The sequence below is a fragment of the Cajanus cajan genome, chromosome 3 (assembly GCF_000230855.2).
Source record: "Cajanus cajan strain Asha chromosome 3, NIPB_CcT2T_4, whole genome shotgun sequence".
Lineage (NCBI taxonomy): Eukaryota > Viridiplantae > Streptophyta > Magnoliopsida > Fabales > Fabaceae > Cajanus > Cajanus cajan.
In genome coordinates, this window is record NC_138519.1 from 22,825,643 (window position 1) to 22,849,951 (window position 24,309).

At 31.1% G+C, this 24,309-nt stretch overlaps 1 protein-coding gene across 1 annotated transcript; it reads left to right on the forward strand.

Moving 5' to 3' along the window:
• The first annotated feature begins 3,824 nt into the window (after positions 1-3,824).
• Positions 3,825-4,750, forward strand: LOC109815171 (uncharacterized). Its single transcript, XM_020379810.3, has one exon. The coding sequence runs from the start codon at positions 3,883-3,885 to the stop codon at positions 4,513-4,515; it is 633 nt and encodes a 210-aa protein (XP_020235399.1). The 5' UTR covers positions 3,825-3,882; the 3' UTR covers positions 4,516-4,750.
• Positions 4,751-24,309: the final 19,559 nt, after the last annotated feature.

Here is a 24,309-nt window from a genome sequence, read left to right on the forward strand (position 1 = left end):
CATATTCCTGAATGAGTGTGTTCTTTCTAGCTCTTCTCACTTCTGGAGTTCCTTCATGTGTTACTTGGATTAAATCCCAAGCTTCCTTTGCTGTAGAACAAGCTGAAATTCTAAAAAATTCATCAGAATTTAGTGCAGAATGTATGATATTTAAAGCTTTTGCATCATTCTCTGCTCTTCTAATTTCACTTTGATCCCAGCTATCATATGGTTTCTCAATTTCTTTTCCTCCCTCTATCTTAGTGGGTATTTTGTAATCTGTGATTACAGCCTGCCAAATATTTCTATGAACAGATTCCATGAAAATTTTCATTCTAACTTTCCAAAAGGGATAGTTATCTCCACAAAACAATGGGGGTCTGTTTATAGAAGCACCTTCAGCAAACGGTAATTGATTACCAGCCATCTAACCTTTCTAAAGATCTAGTCTTGAATGTTTTACAAGATACAGCTCTGGTACCAATTGTTGGTCCCTACGGTTAGAATCTAGAAGGGGGGGTTGAATAGATTCTATGTTATTTTTCCTTTTCTTCTTTGCTTTCTAAATCTTTACCAAACAAATCTTGATTTAAAACAAACCTTTAAACATAAAAGGTAATTCAGAGTTATATATGCACAGCTTATCCAACAAGATTTGAATAACAAGATATGTAAAGATTGAATTTATCAATTACCAAGAATCTTTAAAGTTCAGTTTCTGCAGATAATGTTTTTCTTCATACAACATTAATCATGAAACTTATACAGAATGTAAAGAGTGTAAGAGTTAAGAAAATCATGCACCAAGATATATACTGGTTCAGCCATCCAAAGGCCTACATCCAGTTTCAGATTTAGATACACCTCTAAATCCAGTCAAATCCACTATTGATATTCTTTACATGCACCCTGCACAAGCAATATCCAATCAATGAATTTAACAAGCAAATCTTGACACCCACAAGATTAACAAACCATTTCTTGACTCCACAAGAAACATATAACCCAAGAATATTGATCCCACAATATCCTACTTGAGAAAAACCTATCTCAAGATTTCTCTTTACACAACTCTTCCAGAGATTCTCTAATCTCAAGAGTTAAAACCATTCAAACAATAAAAGATCAGAAACGAGTACACCTGTTCGTGTAGATATGATCTTCAACAACGTAAACCAGTTTAGAATGAATTTTCTATATGAACTTCATCTTCTTGAATTGATCTTGCACACTTCTTTTTCCAAAAGTTGATTTTCAGCAGATATGATCTTTCTTTCTTTTTCAGAAAATCTTTTTCTCTTTTGCAGTAATGTGTATTCAAAAAAAACTTCTTTCCGTGTGTGAAAATTCTCTTTTTTCTCTTCTTTTTTCTTGTTAAAAAAACTTCAGTTTTAATCTTATTTAAAGACAATTTTCATGTGCAAGGAAACAGTTATTTCAGTTATATTCATAACAGAGATAATCTATTACCTGTGATGGTAATCTATTACCACGAGTTAGAATAACTGAACTAATTGTTTCAGCTCCTGTTTTAATCTATTACCTAACATGGTAATCGATTAACACGATGCCAAAATAACACAAAACTCACATTTGGAACAGAGGTAATCGATTACTTTAAAGAGGTAATCGATTAACACGATCCTTTTTCCTCTTGAAATCATCAGAACCAGTTTGGTAATCTATTACCACACATGGTAATCGATTATTCCAGTATCAATCAGTTTTTCAACATGAGTCAGGTAATCTATTACCAGTTCAGGTAATCTATTCCTTAACTCAGAAAATTTCTGATGTTTTCAAGTTTTCATTTAAAGTCTCAAACACTCAGTAAATTAATACTTCATGTTCTCAACAATGAATGAAATAAGAAAAATGAGTATTATGATATTTTCACCTTCATGTTAATTACTAATTTTTAACACATAACAAACAAACACATACAAGCCTAATCTTTTAAACAATCAATACATTATCCTTTTGACATAGGCTTAAAATAAAAAGCAACATGAGCAAAACATCAAAACTAAAACTTCTAGGGAACATCTTCCAGATGTAGATTCTTCAATCTTCAACATGATATGGAGCCATTTGGTTGCCAATCGTGCCGAATGGTATAGGGATTCTCAAGATGGAAGACATGATCAAGCAGGCCTTTTCTATCGGATGTCGAAGGTGCCGAGGTATGTTGACTAGTATGGACCCATTCGATTGTCGATCGTGCCGAATGATGTAAGGGATTCTCAGGATGGAAGACATGGTCAAGCAGACCTTTTCTATCCGATGCCAAAGGTGTCAATTGGGGTCTTATTTTCAATGGTGTGGAATGGGTGTGATCGAATGGCTGAGGGGTATGGTCGAATGGCCTAACCCGTACATTTTGGTATGACCAAAGGGGAAGGCCAAATAGCCGAAGGGTATGGTCGAATGGCCTAACCTGTACAATTTGAATTAATTAATTTTAAAAGTATTTTTTAGAAGAAAAATCTTAATTAAATATATTAATTATCAATGTATTAATTAAATATAAAAATATATTAATTAAAATTTAATATAAATTAATTTAAACATACAAAAAATGTTACAAACAATGGCATAAAAAAAGTGTCATTATATATATATATACATAATTTTAGTGTTAATCTTGAATAAAATTTAACAACTTATTTTGTGTGTTAACTATAGTTTATACCTATATTTTTTAATAATATATCAACATATATTATATCTATCATATGAGTAAAAATAATTTTGAGTGATATATATGTATTGTAACATTATAAGATGTGTGTTACTATATAACAATTTTCTTATAACGACATAAAATTGCACTTGTCTATTTTTATTTATTTATTTTGATAATAATTAGCACTTGTGTGTGTTATTTATGAATAATACCTACTACAAATGACATTTATGGAAGGTGCTTTTCTTTTGGTAAATTTCCTATTATTCCTCTCTCTTTCTCTCTCTCTCTCTCTATATATATATATATGAGTGAGGAGGGATTTGTCTATTTTAGAAGTAAGTTTATCTAAACTTAATTCAATTAATAACTCATATTATATATCAAATTTTAACGATCCAACCGTTAAATTTAAAGTTTTTAATGCATAGACTAAGTTTGCAAATTTTTAAAATATTTAAAGATCATTTGATATTTCATTTTATTAATTCATATTAACGTATAAAATAGTTTTATGATTATTCATCAATTTGAATTAATGAAAAAGTATTAAATAATTTTTAAATTTTTAAAAATTTATAAATTTAATATATATTAAAAACTTTAAATTCAATTATTAAATTATTAAAATTTAATATAAAATATAAAATATTGAATAGATTAAGTTTAGGTAAATTTACTTTTAAAATAAACCTTATATATATATAATATAATTATACATGAAATACATTAGGTTATATATTAAATATATATTGACGTCTCTTTTTATAGGAGATTATTCATTTTTACCATATTCAACTCTTCCGTAAGGAAATTGGTTTAATTTTTATAATATCGTGACACTATCAAAATATTCGTGTTAAAGGTTTTTGAGATTTTTTTATTTGATGAAAAGCTAAAATAAATAAACAATTATATACTCGATCAACTAATCAATCACACGTGGGAAGAACACTGCCACTTCAAGTTTCAATGCCGTTTCAAACCCTCGTTGAACCTTCAAAGAAACATCCCTCATGAAAACAACATTAATTTAAAGAAAGATCACCCACGTTGTTCAAACCCATTTTCAACTTTCAAGGAATACATTAAAAAAAACATGAACAACTCCAAAAGCCATGGTATAAATACACACCGCATTATTCTTCATTTGAACACAATCTCATGTGCTTCGAGTAAACACCACCACCATCACTATTCAAAACATAGCCACTACAATGTCGTGTGATGATTTCTCTTCTTTGGAATCTATTCAACACTTTCTTCTTGCCCATGAACATGATGATTCCAACCCTCTCGAGAATGTTTCCAACAACGAAATGTGTTACTCTCAACCCTACAATTCATCCCCAAGCCCTACCTTAAAGGAAGACTCTAGGGCAGCGCGTGAAGTTCACGCGCCACCGGTTTGGAAGCGCTACCGGGGTGTGAGGCGTAGGCCTTGGGGAAAGTTCGCCGCAGAGATAAGAGATCCAAAGAAGAACGGTGCTAGGGTTTGGCTTGGGACTTATGAGACTGAAGAAGAAGCAGGTTTAGCTTATGATATAGCTGCTTTTAAGATGCGTGGTAGCAAAGCAAAGTTGAATTTTCCTCATCTTATTGACTCTCATATGTCTCTGAAGCCAGTGAAAAAAATAAAGACTTCAAAAAAAAATGTATCGGAGTCTTTTTCGTTATTTTCACCGACTTCAGAGACTCGAGAGTCAAAGAAGAAGAAGAACTTGGCTGATTTGTTGAACAAGTTGGCCAAAAATAGGAGCCAAGTGCAGGTGTTTGAAATGGGTTTTCATGCAAATGATGCTCCTGTTGAACAATGGTGGAGTGAGTTGAATGGTTGTGTAATGGTGTAACGTGATGCCCATAAGGTTACACCATGATTTTAATTTCTTGGACTATAGTTGTTTGTTTGTTTGCGTAGTTTGGATTTCTCCAATGAATTTTTGCGTACACTCCTTTTGATGAAATTCTGGGGGTGATATGTTTTGTCACGAATTTTAGATGGAATCCCATGCATAAAAAATGACATGTTTTAATTAATTATATTCCTTGAAATATATATAAAAGGGGATAAGGGCATAATTTTCAGATTTTTTTTTCTTCTATCATTAGCTGGGCTTGATGCCTAAAATGAGACTCGGAACATGTTACTATTATAATTGGCAGCTACGAATATCTAAACATCGTCCATACAAATCATGGTTTATTATGAATGATGGTCTTAGATCAATTAATTGGTGCTACTTAACTTATTAATTTATGGTAAATATAGTTAATTAATAAAATTTGACATGAATTACATTTATGGCAATGAAATTCCAATCTACGAATATGTACTCCAATCTCAATCATTAGATCAATAATTTATTTGAAATCATAATTTAAAAGAGAATACAAAAAATCGTATAGTTGAGTTATTTAGAAAAGAAATGTATATTATCAAATTTCCGGAATTAAACCAAATAAATAAGTCTGAAATGTTAATTTAGAGAATTGAAATCACATGTTCCACGTGCATTTCACGTGACTTTTGGGTTTGGGACTAGCAAGTAATGATGGGCCTCTCACCCCACCCTTCTCTAACAAATGAAAAATGTTATGCATTCACAAGTTATAACAAGAGTTAATCACCTATATACTGTTAGTATAAAAAAAAATTTACACTGAAAATTAATTATATTTTTTAATTGTGTCATGTCCTTATAAACACATTTACTTTTGACAGTGACATGACACAATTAAAAGATATAATTAGTTGTCAGTGTAAAAAAAAATTACACTAGTAGTGTATAAATGATTAACTCTTATAATAATAGATATGGTGAAAACTCAACAAACACAAAAAACATAAACCCAATGATTCTGTTGAAAAAATTCAAATCTCACATTAATTAAATATAAGATAATCAAAGAATATATACGTGAAAAATAATTCTCACCTTACAAGTCGGTTTTATAGAATTGAGTTAGACTTGAATTTATTATTTCAAGATGATATTAGAGCTATTCTAGATCATTAAAAAGGGTCACCCACCATTTATTTACCCCAATAGTGCTGACGTGAAATGAGGTGTATTGAAAAAAATTCAAGTTGTCACCCACCATTTATCCACGTCACCTATCATAAATCATTAAAAATGGGTCACCCACTATTTATTCACTTACCAAGTCCAATTGTATTGAACGTGAAGTGCAGTGATTCTAATACACACATACATATAATAGTACTTGACTATGATATATTACAAAATTTATCATCTATATATTTTTTTCACTAATAATATATAGTTAATTAATAATTTACTTTTCAAAACAATAAATATATATTAGAATAAAAATTGAATATGATATAAATAATAAAAAATAGTTTAAATAACAATATACGATTTTTGTATTGTTAAACTTCAAATTCATCATGAAGAAAATTAATCTCTGCCAAAATAATTGATATCAAATAATAATAACGACGATTATCATAATGATAATAATAATAAAATAAATAAATAAATAACTTAAGTTAGGAAATTTTTTTGATATATTAAATAATAAAATATCAAACTATCAGAAAATGAAATTTCTTTTTTTCCTAATTAATTTTCAAATTTTATGTTAGCAAGACGTTTTGACCTTTTATTTTATTGATGGGAATTATAGTAATCATGAAGAGTTAGAATATAAAAACTGAGTATATTATATTAAATTTTCATAACACCAACCTTAATGATAAAAATAAAGAACCAAATATACCACAAGCTATAAGTCCGTGTCAAGCTAATAATTTGTGTTTGTTCTTTTAGGAAAAATGATTTTGAACGTATATTTTATTAGTCCTATCTATATTCTATTTTGTTACATATAAATATCAGTCTAATTATATGGTTCAAACCATCAGACGGTCTATTTTGACATCCTTATTAAACAACGAATTCAAATATAACTATCTATATATGCAACCATATATAAACATCATTAATACCAAATTATAATACTTTATAAGGATGTAAATATAAGAACTAACAATTCTTTTAAGATGCGAATATAGAAGTAAGTGTTATAATGACTTATTCAACCTCGTATTGATGGCTTGGTTTCGTTCATAAAAACATTAATTAACAGGAAAAAAGGTAATTAAGAAAGAAATGAACACTCTTCTCTCTCTAGGCTGCGGCAGGCTCAACGAAACTCAGAAAAGAAATATTATTTTTGAGCTTTAGATGGGGTTTTTATTAGAATAAGGTTGTTGAAAGACATGCATGTTCAATTGTCAGCAAAAATTGTTCTTCTTCATACACGTATACACATGCATATTTTTTTGAAAACAGCAAAATTAATATATAACAGGTACAAGAGATACCCGAACCCATATACAAAGTATAAAGTCAGGATTATAGAGAAATACTTAATACATTTGTATCTCCTCATAATCCGAAACTGCTACCCTATCCACACCCGTTGAGACAAATACATGGCCCATGATTGCTACTCCATTGAGAGAAAGAATAGGCAAAGGAAGGTTTGAGGGTGGATAGCCACCTCCAACAAAAAATGAGAATGTCTCTAACTATACTACCTTGCTCAAATGTTCCGCTGTCAAAAATACACTTATTCCTGTACCTCCATAAGGTCCACATTGTAGCCAGCCACACAGTATGCCAGGTTTTTGCCTGTGACTCGGTTTTAATTGGTGCTGGGAGGAAAGAAAAGTGGTCGAAAATCTGCCTAGGGAGAGGTGCAGGACAATTTAACCAGGAGAGGCACTGTTTCCAAACTCTATCAACCATCGGACATGTACAGAAGATGTGTGTTGTGGTTTCAATATCTACCTTGCAAAAGATACATCTAGATTCATGCTCGCCAAGTAATATATTCCTGCGTGCCAAATTATCCACAGTTGGGAGTCCTCGATTCAGAAGCCTCTAAGCAAAGAAGAGAACTTTAGGAGGGGCAGGGATAGACCATATTAACTTGAAGATATCGTGATCTTCAATAGTGACTGACTCAGCTAATATGCTCTGATAAGCCGACTTAACAGAAAACATCCCTGAGGACTCTGCCACCCAACTCCAAGAGTCGCATTGGGAGGAGTTGAAGATGCGACTATTAATTTGGCGCAAAAGTTGTTGTTCCAAAGGAATTTCCCACTCAAATCTATTTCTCCTCCACCTGAGGTGCCACACCCATTCTCCATTCACAAGTGCCCCAATCTCTGCAATAGAAGCAAGTTGCTGATCAGAGATAATGAACAATCTAGGGAATGCAACTGCAAGATTAGTAGGCCCCACCCACTTATCTAGCCAAAATCTAACTTTAGACCCCACTCCAACTCTCCACTCAATCAACTTATCAAACCAATTATCCTCCTCAACTCCACCACACACCATTAAAAGATCCCTCCACCATATAGAATCCTTCTGAGAGGAGGCTTGAGCACACAGATTGTGCCCACCTCTGTACCTTGATTGTAGAACCTGAGCCCACATAGTGCTGGATTGGTGGAAGAGATTCCATCTCCACTTAGCTAGTAGCGATCTATTGAAGAGTATGATATTTTTGACTCCCAATCCCCCTTTTTCCTTTGGTAGGGTCACCTTATCCCAACTAATCCAACAAACCTTCTTCTGATCCCCGACTCCACCCCACAAAAAGCGCCTTTGTAGGGAAACTATCTCCTTAGCCACCCGATTTGGGATTTTGAAGAAAGATAAATAATAAAGAGGGAGGGAAGTTAGCACATAATTCACCAGACACACCCTACCTGCCATAGAAAGAACTTTATGCTTCCACATCGCAAGTTTCTTCTGAACTTTTGAGATAATTGGCCTCTAGGTGACCACAGTCCTAGGATTTGCCCCGATGGGGAGGCCTAAATAGGGAAAAGGTAGAGATAGAAGTGTACAATTTAACAGATGTGCAAAATCCTCCACTAGGGCCTGATCCACACAAATGGAACCAAATTTACTCTTGATTAACCCTGAGACCACCTCAAAGCATCTGATTAGACTTTTTATCATAAATACGTTTTGCAAAGAAGCTTCTCCAAAGAACATTGTATCATCTGCATATTGAACCAAACTAACTTCAACTTGATTATGTCCGACCTTCACACTATTGAATCTCTTATGCTTCACTACTTCCCTCATCAATCCTGATAACCCCTCTGCTACAATTGTGAAGAGGAAGGGGGCCAAGGGATCACCTTGTCTTAGCCCCCTTCCCATTGGGAATTCGTCAGTGGGACTACTGTTAACTAGCACTGATAGACGAGCTGTATTGAGACACTCCCTGATCCATCCAATCCATTTAGGATTAAAACCCAAGCGCTCAAGCATGTATAGTAGGTACTCCCATGACACAGAGTCATACGCCTTCTCAAAATCAACCTTAAAGAATATGATAGGTTTTTTCATCCTCTTAGCCTCATCAATAACCTCATTAACAACCAGCACACTATGTAACATATTCCTACCTTCAAGGAAGGCGCTTTGTCGCTCATCAATAACGGTCGGCAGAACTCGCTTAACTCTATTGGCAAGAACTTTGGCTAAAATCTTGTACATACACCCAACCAAGGAGATGGGTATGTAGTCCTCAAGCCTTTGTGGATCCTGTTTCTTTGGTATTAGAGTGATGAAGGCAGAATTCGTGCCCCTAGGCAGTCTCCCATTGTGATGAAATTCTGTAAGAAAGCGACATATATCCCCTCTTAAAGTTTCCCAAAATTCCTTTAAGAATTTGAAATTCACACCATCAGGACCCGGACATTTATTACTACCACACTCCCACACTGCAGATCGAATCTCCTCTTCAGAAAATGGAGCAATGAGTAATTCATTCTGATCTTGGGAAAGTGATCTAAAATGTGTACCATCCAGTCATGGTCTATTTTGGCACTGCTCTTGAAGCCTCTGATAAAAGAAATCTCTAACATGTCCCTTAACTACTGTAGGATCCTCTGACCAAGAATCATCAATGAATAGTCCTTTCAAGGCATTTTTCTTTCTCCTCCAGCTTACCATGAGATGAAAGAATTTTGTATTCAAGTCCCCTTCCTTCAACCATTTCACTCTTGACTGTTGTGATAGAACCGACTCGTTTCTAATTGCCACTTTCCAAAACTCATTTTGTAATTCCACTCTCTTTTGGATCTCTTCTTCAGTCAACCCGAGGTTTTCCTCCTTCTTATCCAGGTAGTTTAGATCTTTGACGATCCGTTGTTGTAAGGCCTTTGGATTCTCAAAAGACTCTAGATTCCAATATGTTTTAGCTTTGACTTCAACACTCTCAACTTTTCCTTTAGAACATATGCACCCCACCCCTGAATTAAGATTCCTTCCCAAGAGTCCACAACAAACTTCTTAAACGATGGGTCTTGAAACCAATGATCTAGGGTACGGAATGGTTTTGGTCCCCAATCTGAGTTACACACCTGCATCTTGACTGGACAATGGTCAGAAATACATCTATTTAATACAATCTGTAGACAGCCAGGCCAAATAAGAAACCATTCCCTAGAAACCAAGATTCTGCCCAACCTACTCTTAACCATACCATTTGGCTTAAACCATGTGAATCGGTTTCATGGCTGGCATCTTCGTTTATCTCCAAACATTATATGTTTTCATTTAGAAATTTAATTTGTGAAAAAAGGAAAACGGTGAACGGAAAATGGAGTAAAGGAACTGAATATATAGAGGGAATATGATGAAAAATAAAGAAATATATAAAGATTATAAGATCAAAGGTTAAATTTATATACACACGTTAATTTATATTTATATAAGTTAGTTCATTTAAATTTATCTAAAAAATATTAAACGGAGTTTTTTTTTTGAAAAACATTAAATAAAATTTAAACTTCAGTTTGTAAATATTTGAAACCTTATTTATTCAAAAAAAAATTATAATTTGATAATTATATAATATTTTGTGTGGTACATATACTTAAAATTTAATATATGCAAATAGAATAAATTTATGAAAACTTTTTTCTTGGGATACCCACGCACTAGCAGCCAGACACGATAATTGTAGCAGCCATGATTTGGATGAAAATAGAATGGTGATTTTTTATTTATTTATTTATTTTTTAATTTCGGAGTTATCAATGTATTAATTTTATGCAGAAGTAATTTCTTCCCAGTAACTTTTCTTTTTGTCCATATATCCCCTCCATTTTTTTTATATCTAAGGTTTATGTACAAGAATTAAAAAATAATTAATATTTTAAATTTTCAAAGTATTTATTATTTATTTTTATTATATTTTTTAGTTGATTAGAGAAATAATAGATATATTAAAAATAAATAAATATACTACTCAGTAAATACTAATTAATTATTAAGGATAAAATAAAAAAAATTAATATATCATTGATTTTAGAAAAATAATAAAAAAAATATAAAAAATATAAAAAAAATAATTTCAAAAAAAAAAACGGAGAAAGTACACAATATCCAAATATGATATTTATTTAAAACCAACCAACAATCTCCAACACAACACAATTAGTAAATAACATAAATTTCTTAAGTATATGGAAAGAAATTCAATTTTCTGATCGTCTTATGAATAAATTTATTAAAAGAAAAATATAACTTAGATCTTTAGGTTTCAAAAAAAAATAATTTTCACAATCTGTTGAGGTGGGTTATGAACTAATGCAGCAATCACACGTAACGAAGAATGTGTACAGCCAGTTTACGTTTCAATGTCACTCCATTTATATTCATTCCAAATTTCAAAGAATCAACCAACATGAAGACAACATTAAAATAATTGAAATCACGTCGTTCAAACTGAGTTTCAAAACGTACAAAGAAAATAGTATAAAAAAGTCTTAAAACCGGTGGCATAAATATGTAAGCATTAGCCACAAAGTGATTAATTCCCAAAGAGGAAATTAACACCTATCATCCAATTCCAAAACATGGCTGCTACAACATCTTGTGATGTTTCCTCGTTGGAATCTCTTCAACACCATCTACTTGAGGTTGAACATGATTCCAACCATGCAATTCGTTTTCTAACAAATTAAGAAAAATTCAAGTCTCATATCAATTAGAGATTAGACAATTAAATAATATATAAATGAAAAGTAACCTTTATTTTACAAGTCGATTTTGTAAAGTTGAGTTTGACTCAAATTTACTATTTTAAGATGGTATCAAAGTCATCTAAATCCACTCATCAATCCTAAATCATTAAAAAGAGTCACTCACCATTTATTCACGTGAGGGGGTGTATTGGCTTACAATCCAATTTTGTTGACGATGTGCGAATTTTCCTTATTTCGTTGACTCTGATGAATCGTCATCAAAGCCAATGAGAATGGTGGCCACCACTTGTGAGGAAAATGTAATTGATCCTTATTTTCGTCAGTAAAATTAGAAGCGTCAAAGAGAAAAAAAAGTTTAGTTGATTTGTTGAATAAGTTGACCTAGAGTAGAAGGAGAGTTGGGTTTAAAAGTTATGAGATCTCGGTTAAAATTTATGCTTGAGACTTAATTTGATGGAGGAATCTTTATTGTACTTTTTAGCTTTTGGAATTTGAATTAAAGTTGTTTGTTCTAACCATATTTCTTTCGTTACTATATTATAGGTGTAAAATATTTACTAAATAATTTTTCAATGATTATATACTCTCGTCATATAATAATTGTCATGTTTAAAGAAAAAATAAGTCTTAAAATAAATATTAGATTAATTTTTTAATGTAATATTAATTACTTATTCTTTTCTAATTATATCCTATATAATATTCTTTAAAAAATGATTATTATCGTGTTGTATCATTTTTATGAAAGAAAATTAATCATAATAAGATTAATTTTATAAAATCATTATTTTTTATTTATTTATTTATTAGTTTTTCTTCATCTATTTAAAAACTTAAAATAACACTTATTATGAAATAGATTGAATATTTACTAATGAATCTATCTAATTGATTATCTTTAATAAATTTCATATTTTTCTGTCCAAAATGCTCAAATCTTGTTAGAAAAATTTGAGCATGATGTTAAGCTCATGCTGACAACTTGATAGAGATGTTTCTCAAAGTTTTGTAATCAAGTAATTATATTTCAATATTAAAACCAAATTCACAAAATAACAAAAATGTACTTTAAATTCCTTTTTTAAAGCTTTTCAACATAGATCAAATTTCTTTCGGAAAGCTTTTGTAGAAAATATTATGACATAGGTTTTCATAAGTTAGTCAAGAAGATGTATCATCATCATTACATAGAACGATTTCCATATTGATTTTGAGTATATTTCTACATCGATTTGATGACTAATTCATATTAGAGTGACAAAAGAATGAGGTACTTTTTGCACCAATTATCAAATCAATGCAGAAAAGTCCTTTCTACATTTATTGTATAGCTAATTGAAGTAAGAAGTATCTCACTTTTTATATTGATTCACACATTAATGTATAAAGTATCGTATGTGTAAAACACAACCTCTTTTTACATCGGTTAATGAATGCATGAGCTAATGTAGGTAGATTGTATGTTTCTTATTGTGCATTATATTTTAGGTCCATTGCAAACATGTAATTTTAAAAACAAATCCAAGCAATTTCATACACATTATATATTTATATATATATCATAAATCACTAAATACACACATAAATTATGAAAAATAAAATACCAATAAATCCACCAACACATAACTATCATTATAAAAAAAATTGTCATCTAGTAACACATATCTTAAAGTGATATAATATTTATCACTGTTGAGTACTTATTATATGTGTTTTTGTTTAGCATTTAGCACTATTTTTTGGATGAAAATGTAAATATGTTTGATGATATTTAACCTAAAAAATAGAGAATTTAAGTGAACTTAAGAAGATTGGAAGAGTAGTAGAAATTTGATGGAATCTCTCTCTTTTTAGAAAATTGTAGAAATCAACATTCTGTAACCATGGTTGTGATTTATAGCTATAACCGTGAGAATCTGGAGTGCAATCAGGAACCAATAGACAGTCACAACCATGGCTGTGGATTCACAACTTGAGCCATGGGATACTGGAGAGAAAGAAAAGGTTTTAGAGAGTCACAACCATGGTCGTGGATTCACAGCTTTAGCCATGGAATACTAGAGAGAAAGAAAAAGTTCTAGAGACTCACAACCATAACTATGATTCTACAACTGTAGCGCTGAAGCTTTACTTCACCATGAAGGAACTTCCATAGCCATAGTTGTGGGACATAGCTGTGGCCATGAAGATTACTTAATTATGAAGGACCTTCCATAGCTATGGCTGTGGATCACAGTTGTAGCGGTGGGATTAAAAATTGGATCTTTCCCCTGTTTTGGAGGCCAATATAAAAGGGGAATTAGGAGAGATACAGAGGAGAACATAGAAATTAGAGGAAAACATACAAACAGAGAAAAATAAAGCCAAAAAGGAGAATTCGAGGCTGGATCGCTTGGGAACAAGGATCAACTTCATTCCGTCTTCATTTCCTTTATAATTTCTTCTTCCCCTTTGATTTTGTGATGACCCTCGCCATGAATGGCTAGATCTTGTTAAGTCAGACAAAGAAATTCCCAGAAAGGTTTTGAGTGAGACAAATATAATACATGTTGTTATCTCTAACAAGTGTGTTAGTGTTTCAGAAGAACATAAGGACATGTAAAATGAAGAACAAGCATATGCATCAGATGATAGACGAAAACTTTAAATAGACAGTCAGAACGAATCTTCAAGCACCTGAAGAAATTGATCAAGCATTGAGACTAAGCAGACGAAAGGCCAACACAAGCATCCAACAAGGCCAAATCAAGAACAAGGCAAAAATGTGTCACGTGCAACATAAAGACTTAGACGAAGGTTGGTCAAAGGTTAAAAGGAAGTCAACAACATATCAAATGAAAGACAACACAAACTAATAAGCATTCTAGAAGGAATTGAAAGTCTGACCACATACTAGTTGACTAGATAAAAGGAAAAGTCAATGCGTTAATAACAAATGCTCAAACAAAGGTCAAGTCTTGAGCTACACATAAACTACCAGACTCAGACGGAAGCTATCATGCAATCACCTAAAGAATCAAGATTCAAAGGGCAATTTGAATATCGTCCACTCTCACAGGAGAACACACGAAGTCATCGAAATTGTGAGAAGAAAAGAAGAAAGGAAAAGATCAAGCGCAGAACTAAAAGCATGCATGTGTCAAAAAAATTACATCACTTTTTCAGATAAGGACAACACTCCATAGCTACATGACCAGAAAAGGACAAAAAGGTTCCTAGGTTTCTGCTAAATTCAGACACAACTTTTAACAAGGTAAAAAGAATTCATGCAAGGTCTATTACAGGAAGCAACACTTAATGCAAGAATCTGAGCATTAAATGAGAAGATCAAACCAGTCATAAATAACTACAACTGCTTCAACGGACACTTGCAACGGGCAGATTTCACAAGACTATATATAGGTCACAACATCGAACCTGAAAAGGCTAGCTGTTTGGCTCGAAATGGTTCAAGCAAGAAGAAGAGTAATATCTAGCCCATGAAGCAATGAAACCAGAGATAGAGCGTATAGAGTCAACTATACCACAATGTACTCATCTATGTAAACTAAGGAGTTTCAATCATGAACATCTTAGGAACAAAGCCTTAGTGAGTGTGCCAATTTATGTATCCTCTCCAATGAGAGTAAACCAAACACTCAATCATTATAAAGCCTAAGGTCGAACACCTTAGTGAGTGTAGAAACCTATGTATACTCTCTATGACTGTAACCCACACACTCAAACCAAACATGCTTAGTCTACATCGTAAAGCCTGAAGAGGCTAGGAAAAGAATACTTGTAAAGCCTGTAGAGGCTTGTCAAAGAATACTCACTCCGAGCCAAAAGTGGCTAAGTAAAGAATATTAGCGTTGATGAGTGAAGTCAACGGGCCAGGAGTTGGTCAAGAATACTCACTGAGAGTCAGAAGTGGCTGATCAAAGAATACTAGCGAATCGTCAGTAAGTGAAGTAGATGAACCAGGAGTGGTTGAGAATACTTGGGTAACAAGAAGTGGTTTAAGAATACTAGCATCTGTGAGTGAAGCAGACGAGCCAGAAGTGGTTGAGAATACTTGGGACCAGGAGTGGTCATGACCTGATGGTCTATAATACTCACTGCTAGCCTGAAGAGGCTAAATATATAATACTTGCACTTAATTGATTATCTAGGCGCCCTTTATTTGATTGATCTTAAATATTGAAACTTCGTCCAATGCTTATTGTCTACTAAAACTATATTCAAACGTAAAATAACCTTGTTTCATTCAAAAGACAAGTTTTCACTTAAAAAGTATTTTCTCTAAGCAGACGATAAAATTCCCAGATGCAAATGATTCTGCTAAACCAATCCTGGGAAGTTTCTGTTTAACCTTGACCAACACCATTTGACTGGAGGAAAAAGGGCCTTATTGCGAAAAGATTTTAAAATGACTTTGTTCACACATACACATATTCAACCCCCTTTCTATGTGTTTTTCCACTAACTTCACTTTTGGGATTGGCTTCGTTGTAACTACTAACTCTTCTTCTTCTTGATTATATATGCATTTCACTTTCATTACTTGTGTTTGATTCTTCTCTTAATTCTTATTCGGTTTAATCACCCATTTTATGATTTTTGATTTTTTAACTCTGTTGGAAAATGATTTAAAAAACCCGAACTGAATCACACACTTAATCATCTCTTGTTCTAGGAGTAGACTTGAGTTGGTTAGCCACATTTGTTCAAGTTACCGTTCTTAATGCAAGGTGTTAATCTCAAAGCATAGAGGAATCATGTTTAGGATTAATCACCTTAGGACTCAATTTTGAGGGACATGGTTGAGTTATTTAATGAACGTGGAAGTAATGAAGCTGAAATCATATTTATTTAAGAAAGATCTAAGGGTTAGCAAGTACAATTGAATCTATTCCACTCTGCATATAATTGTTTCTTCTAAACTTTATATTGTCGTTTTCATTTACTATATGTTGAATCAACTTTTCAATCATATCAATGTTCTTTTATAAGTCATTAGAATAGAAATTACTAATATCACAAATCCTAGAGGACGACACTTAATTACTACAACAAAGCTTGGTCCGCTTGCCAAGGATAATGAGAAAATTATATCACCAATCACTAAAAATTACTTTTATCTCCACTATAAATACAATATTTTTTGGTATATTTTTTTTAAAAGTAGATGTAGGTTATATTGACACACAATATATATTGTTAAATCTCATTCAAAGCTAACAGTAAAATTGTGTATAGGTATGTGTCAACTAGATTCATACCTACATATATTGTATTTATGATAACACTTTTATATGTTACTGTATGTAACATTTCTTATAGATTCTAAAATGTCAAGTGTACCATTCTAAAGAATAAAAAATAAATCATAATCTATATTTATTTCTAAATTTCTCTAAATAAAAAAAAGAACTTAGCCCTTTAAACAAAAATTTGTTACAAGTTGTTGTTGAGCAGTGGTGTCACTACAAGAAAAATACAATACATTAATACACACCTTATAGTGTCACAATTTTCAGTGTCACTTAAAATTGTATTCACCTATATTTTTTATTATATTTCACTATATAATGTACTTTTACATTCTTTTTTATTTTATGTGTCACTATTGTGGTATAATTAATATTTTTAAAACAACACAACTTTATTAAATCTGTCTAACTATTTTATTAATATATTATTATGTTTTCATAACTTGTTAAATATATTTGTAATATTATAAATATATGAGGTAAAAGTATATTTACTAATAGATTATCCTGATTTTATCATGGATGAAAAGTATCTTTATTAATATATTTTAATTATGAGTATTTTTGTTTAACAAAAGAAGGAAAGATGAGGTAAAATAAAATACAAAAACAAAAAGAAAATTGGATTGTTAAAAGCATGTCAGTTTTAAAATAGTATATGTTTAACTACATAGTTGAAAAGAATAGGATTTAAAAATAGGAAAGATGAGGTAAGTGTGCATAGATGAAATTATAGAGTGAAAGAAATGAAAATTCAAAATCTAGGTTTAGAGAGAGAAGGAGTTCCTCCTATTGTCAATCATCAAAGCTGGTTGGAAGATGATACATTGTGGTCTTATCGACGTAGGAGTATTCTTAGATATTTGAAATCCAAATTTGAATCTTTATTTGTCGTTGCTTTTTATTCATGGTTGATTTTAGATCTAGATTGTTAATCTTCATTGTTCTCTAATTTTCATTTATCAGTTATTTAGATTCACTATTTCTCATCTCCTATATCATATATGACTTAGTTATTTCTTCAAATAATTGTTCATCACCGTTTGTTGTTCATCCTTTCTTCAGAGCTTCAAATTCAAATTGCATTTGGAGTTTTTAATACATTGTATGAACTGTGCAAGTACAATGTTAGTTTTCTTTTGTGCGTGAATGCAATTGTTGGTTTATTTATTTTTAATTTTTAGTTGTATTCATATGATACTGATAAGGTATCATAAGTTGTCCAATTTCTAGGTCGATTTATCATTTTTGTTGATACACAGGAAGTTATAGTCTATAGGTAATTTTTTATTTATAGTTATAGTCTTATCAATGTCATTTTGGTTGTTATAGTATAATATACTTTTCTATTTTTTTTTCTCTTTCACCATTCATTAATCCACACACACATAGGATGTGATAGAACATTGGTAGCTAACATGTCATTGTTGATTTGGGAAGTGATTAGATACGATACAAAAAAATCTAGGTTAGTTACTTTATAGAACCACTCCCTCTTTTCTTTTTTCTATAATCTAGGTTAGATACTTTGCTATGCCTAAATGCATAATCTAGTCCAACAATTTTTGGTGGGCCTCCTCCATAGCCTTCACAGATTCTACATCTATGGTGTTGTATCTAACAGTCCAACCATGTGAAAATTTGGAAAATATTTTAACAAAACTGGCAACTTGCACAAAGGAAAAAGAAGTTCATGAGTGATATCTAAACACATGACATATTTTTGTAAATGTGCAAGTTAAAGAATTGAAATTTTTTTTATATATAAATATTATTTTATTGTACACTTGTAGACCATGTGTAAACAAATTTTCTCAAGAGCAATTATATAATAAATCATAAAATGTGTAAAACTAAGTTAATTTGACTGCATATAAAATCTTGCAATTCACAATAGAGAGAGAGAACACAAAATATAACACTAGGAAATCATGAATGTAAAACATAAAAGGATGGCAAATAACCATAAAAGAAAGGAAAAGTCATTTGACCTCGGATTTAGCAACTATGATTTGTCCAAATTGTTTCACAAGCTTTAGAGGAGAAATTTTGTCAATCTAGACTCCAAGTATAGCAATTGGATTATCAACACCTGAACATTAGACCAATAATACAATGTTAGAATATGAACATCTCAATCGTTGTTTTATGAAATTTGCTATTGATTATTCTTTTTTTGTCCAATTTAATTATTATTATTTAACAATAGTGTTGGGAAGATGGGAACATTGTGAATGAAAAGCCAGTCCATGTGATTGTAAGAATTTTCTTTCCAAAGCATAATGTAAATTATTGATGGTAATTAATTGAGCTTCAAAAAGACATGTAAAATATTTGGGTTATTTTAACTAAAATGGATTTTGATGTAGAATTTAAAGAAGCATATGATGGAGGTAGAAAGTTTAGGAGGTTCTCAAACCAGTCACAATTATACAAGTTGAAAAAATGACATCTATTCAAAAGTGAAAAGTCTTGAAAAAAGAAAGCATGTACGTTGTCTTAAAAAACTTCCACTTGTTAAAAGTTGAAATACTTTAGCTCAAAGTTCTACTATAGAACTTAGAATTGAAAAATTGAAGATGGTGCCTGAAAATCTTGTTTCTTTTCTTCAAGCACGATTTTTTTGGAGATCGAGAGATTAATGATATTATGCAAGTTGTAGATCAAGAGGTATAAATTCTTACAATTTAACTTTGTCAATTGTGATGATATTTAACAAAAATGTTACTTTACAAAAGATATATTATTTTTTTTTCTATTTAGATACTCGATGTTGCAAGTCACCAAAATGATTATAATAATAACATGTACTGAACTACAAGTGGTAAGTGTTAAGTAATATTGATAATGGTACAAAAATTGAGTTGAGAAACTTAATAATATAATTTATTTTTTGCAATTTTAAATTTATTTTTATTATTTATGATTGTAGGTTCAATATAAATAGTGGAGTTTATACATACTTATGTGCATCAATAATGGGTAGAATCCCTTAAGTAAATAAAACACTACAAGAAAATCACTATTTTGCGATGGTTAGAAATCTCACATTGCGACCATTACAATCACCACAAAAAATAGGATTGCAATAGTTGAGAAACTGTCACAAAATTGTTTGTCACGAGCACATTTTGTGATGGTTGACAGACCCGTTGCACAAATTGCCTCTCTATATTACGACTATTTTTTTACCCATTACATAAACCACCTCTATATATTGTGGCAATTATTTTACTCGTTGCATGAACTACCTCTATATTTACTAGTCGCACAAACTACCCATTACATTGCAACATTTACACTGATACCGTAATATTTTTTTAATAACTTTGTGACAGTTGGTAACTGTCGTAGTATTTTTAACTTTTTAAAAACTTAATTTTAATTTTATTTTGGGTAAAAAATATAACAATCATTTTTTTATATATATATTTTTTATAAAACTTATGCATTACAATTTAGAATAGATGATAATATTATTTTGTAATAATACCTTCTTATTAAGTTGTTTTTGTTTTAAACTTTAATAAAATTAGATAAAATTAAATAACATAAAATCCATTCATCCAACATTTATCCATAAGTATAAAGTATAAGCATGAAATAAAATTCATTCATAAGCATAAAGTATAAGCATGTTTGTCATCAATATTGTACAAATCTAAATAGTAACAAGTGAAATTGGGCCATGGACATCAGGCATATGACCAGACTTAGAGGAACGTCTTCTATTTACAAGTGATTCCAAGTTAGGTGCATGTAATCAAAATAAAAATAATACAAATAAGTAGCAATTTAAACCAATTTATATAATCCCAAAAAAATAGGATCAATTAACCTAAAGAATTTTGTGTGGGGGGACTAGATTTGACCCACATAAGAATAATACAAATATAAAGTAAAAAAAATGAACAAAAATTCGGCCTAACTACAATGCCAAAATAACACTCGAAACCAATGAGCAACCAATCCAAGAAATATTGTAGCAACATAATCAGCCAAATAGAAATAGTCAAAGGTATAACACACAACCAAATAGAATCCAATCAACAACTAGGAAAGTCAGCCTACAAGCATCCAATAGATAAGCAAATACAAAACCAAAATGAAGCCAAAATTGTCAACCAAAACTTCTCCAAAAAATTAATCAAATCAGTAAAAAAATCAATGTAACAATTAAATCAGCCAGTGATAAATTGATCTAGCCAGGGACAATAATAGAATATGCTAACATGTGAATAATTAATAACTCAAGTAAATATTACAATTATCCTAATTAATATTTATCTTTAATTATATATGTCTTTGGATAAAAAATACATCTCTTCACATATATAAAGACTGATAGAGCAATGACTTATAAATTAAAAGTTAATTAAATTGATCATATGCTACTTCTCATTCACTATAAGCCAAACAACAACAATAATTTGATATAACTTGCATTCACTCTTTATCATATATATTCCAAATCACTTGTAATTTGTAAAGTTGAATAAAAATATGGGAATGACTTCATAAATTAAAGTTGTTTTTATCACAAAATTAAAGGAATAAGAGAGAAAGCAAGATGTAACCGCTAATTAGAGACAAAATCCTAATGAAACCACTTTACCAATAGCAAATATCTACTTTCTCAAAATATTTGAGAACTTAAACACTTATAATAACCAACTATCGTTATTTGATCCAACAAATATGTTCTCCAAAGGATTTTATTTCTCACCAAATGAAGTTTACAGTAGAATTAACAAGAATAGTAGCCTAAAATCCAACAAATAGCACTAACTAGCATTAGAATTTATGCTTAACTAATCAAATCATCATGAACCATGAAAGTACCAAAATACAAACAACCTTAAGGGAAAATTCAAAGCAAATGCTTATAGTCAAAATGAAATCCACTAAAAATTAAAACTATTTTTAAACCTAAAAAAATATAATAATATTTACTTTACCTCATTTCCCTTGGTTGCATAAGAAATACAATTTGTTCCTTTAAGACATCAACTTCTACAACTGGTGCCTTAAGTGCTTCAATTTCAACTTGCATTTGTTCCATCCTTTCATTAGACTTAAAGGAAGTTGTTGATGTTGTTGCATGAGAAGAAGATCCAATGATTTGAGATGACCTAACTCCAAGTCCCATACCACGTACATGGTCAGGATGTTCTTTCCCACAAACTTTTTGAAAAGCTTCATTTTTAGAACAATTTTGTATTTCATTTTGTAATTTTTCCTATATATAACATTAAACACACAAACATTTAAAAATTACTATATCATAAATAACAATAAAGTACAAATAACACATTAATCTTACATGTAATTCTCTAGCCTCTTCATTAAAAAAAGTTTCAACAGGCTTTTTATGAGAAACCTGATATATTTATACTCTACTAAATTCACGGTCATGTAACAATTCCTAACAATAGACATCATGTAATAGTTATGAATAGATATTATTAATATTAGATGAAGTAAGAACTAGATTTACTGAACTATACCAACTCATACCTTTTCCTTGAAAGAGTTTTAGAGCCTAGTATGAGGGGGATCACTAGCTTTACACGATTTGCAACATTTGGTTAGCTATATCCTACATCAACAATAATAAACATAGTTAATATGAATATTATTTAAAGTAAAAAGAAGTTTATATGGAAGCGTTATTACAATTGCTTTACTACTTCTTCTGTAAAGCAAAAAAAAAATAGCCCAATGATCTTGGGAAATATACGGTGGGTGATTCTGACTATTTTGCTCCACAGATTGTTCCCAATTGTGATATTTATCAAATAATCTACACTGTTTGTCCTTCCATTTTTTTCCCATGCTCTAAAAAATATTTTTTTTGTGCTTTCCAATCTTTAACAACAAAATTAGCCTTGAAGAAGACAAAATAAAATATAATGTTAGACACTAAACACAAAATAAATTAAACATATGAACATTTTCATTTAATTTTAAGTGATACTTGTATCGTGTTAACATAAACATTATTTTTACTCTTTAGGAACTTATGTCTAATTCTCATACACAATACAAGAAAGTTTCCAAAGTTGGATGCAACTTGACCTAAAAATCATGTTAACAAACTAGAAGAATCACCCATTGGTTGATTGTGTCTATTCCACTGTGTCACTATTTTTGTTGGACTATCAATCATTGCAAACACATCTTGTACCCTTAAACATGTTTGGGATATATGACTTTCCCCATCTAATAAAAAAAATAAAAGTCAATTGTTAAAACAACATATAACAATTAAAAGATATGTAAGAAACCAAAATTAGATTACGCACCAATAACATCAACTGTCCAAAATGGAGAAGTTCTTCTCCCAATAGTCGGTGTATTTTAGCTACACTCTCAATCACAATAGGCTTAGCTTATACCTCTTCTTGAAAGGATTCAATATTAGCTATAGGCTCACTTTGTTGATGAACATTTAGATTTTGATGAGATGCATGATAAGGCTCATATTTACTTACTTTTGGTTACAAATTCTTGAGTGATGTTAACTCCTTCATCCAACTTTGCGCTTACTTTGTCCTCTTTTGATCCAATTTTCTTGTGCATATATAGCTAACTTGAAAACCATCTAACAATATCCTGATACACCTCCTTTTTGTGTAGTTATTAAGTAGTAGATGTTGGTTTTGGGGATCCCTGGAATTGAGACCTGCTAGAGCTAAAATTGAAGAGTTAAGGAGCTAGAAATGCCATTTGCGTCGGGCTTGATATCCTACACCGGGCGTGGCTCGAGGTAAAGAGCACTACTCTCTGGATCATGTTAGCACCCGACATGAAACTAAATCACGCTTGGCGTGAGTCCTCTGATTTAGTTGCCCAACTCGCTTTAGGGAAAACTCTCAAGGGTTTTTCCCTCATTCACATATATTTTAAATGCTTATTTTATCTTATCTAGTCCTTGTGGATACGATATTAGATATATTACTTGTATAACCTGTATACTTGTCGTGTTTTGGGTCTGTGGTTAGAAACATATTTAGATTTAACATGGAGAGAAACTAACTCGAAACGGAGTCCCAACAATGCACTAGATGCATTTTGGGGATTTGGCATGGATCTACTCCTGGAAGCGCCTTGTCTTGAATGAACCATATCTGCATATATAAACCATATTATCAACTTCTTAATCTAACAGATAATATATACTTAAAGTTTTTTGATTCCTTTCATATGAGAAAAGTATGACAATCATAACACCATATCTTGATTATCATTATTAAAATCAACATTGGTAGTTAAGCCTTCAAGTACATCATCATCTGTTTCCATTCTTGTTAATTGTATATGACTAGCATTATTAGAGA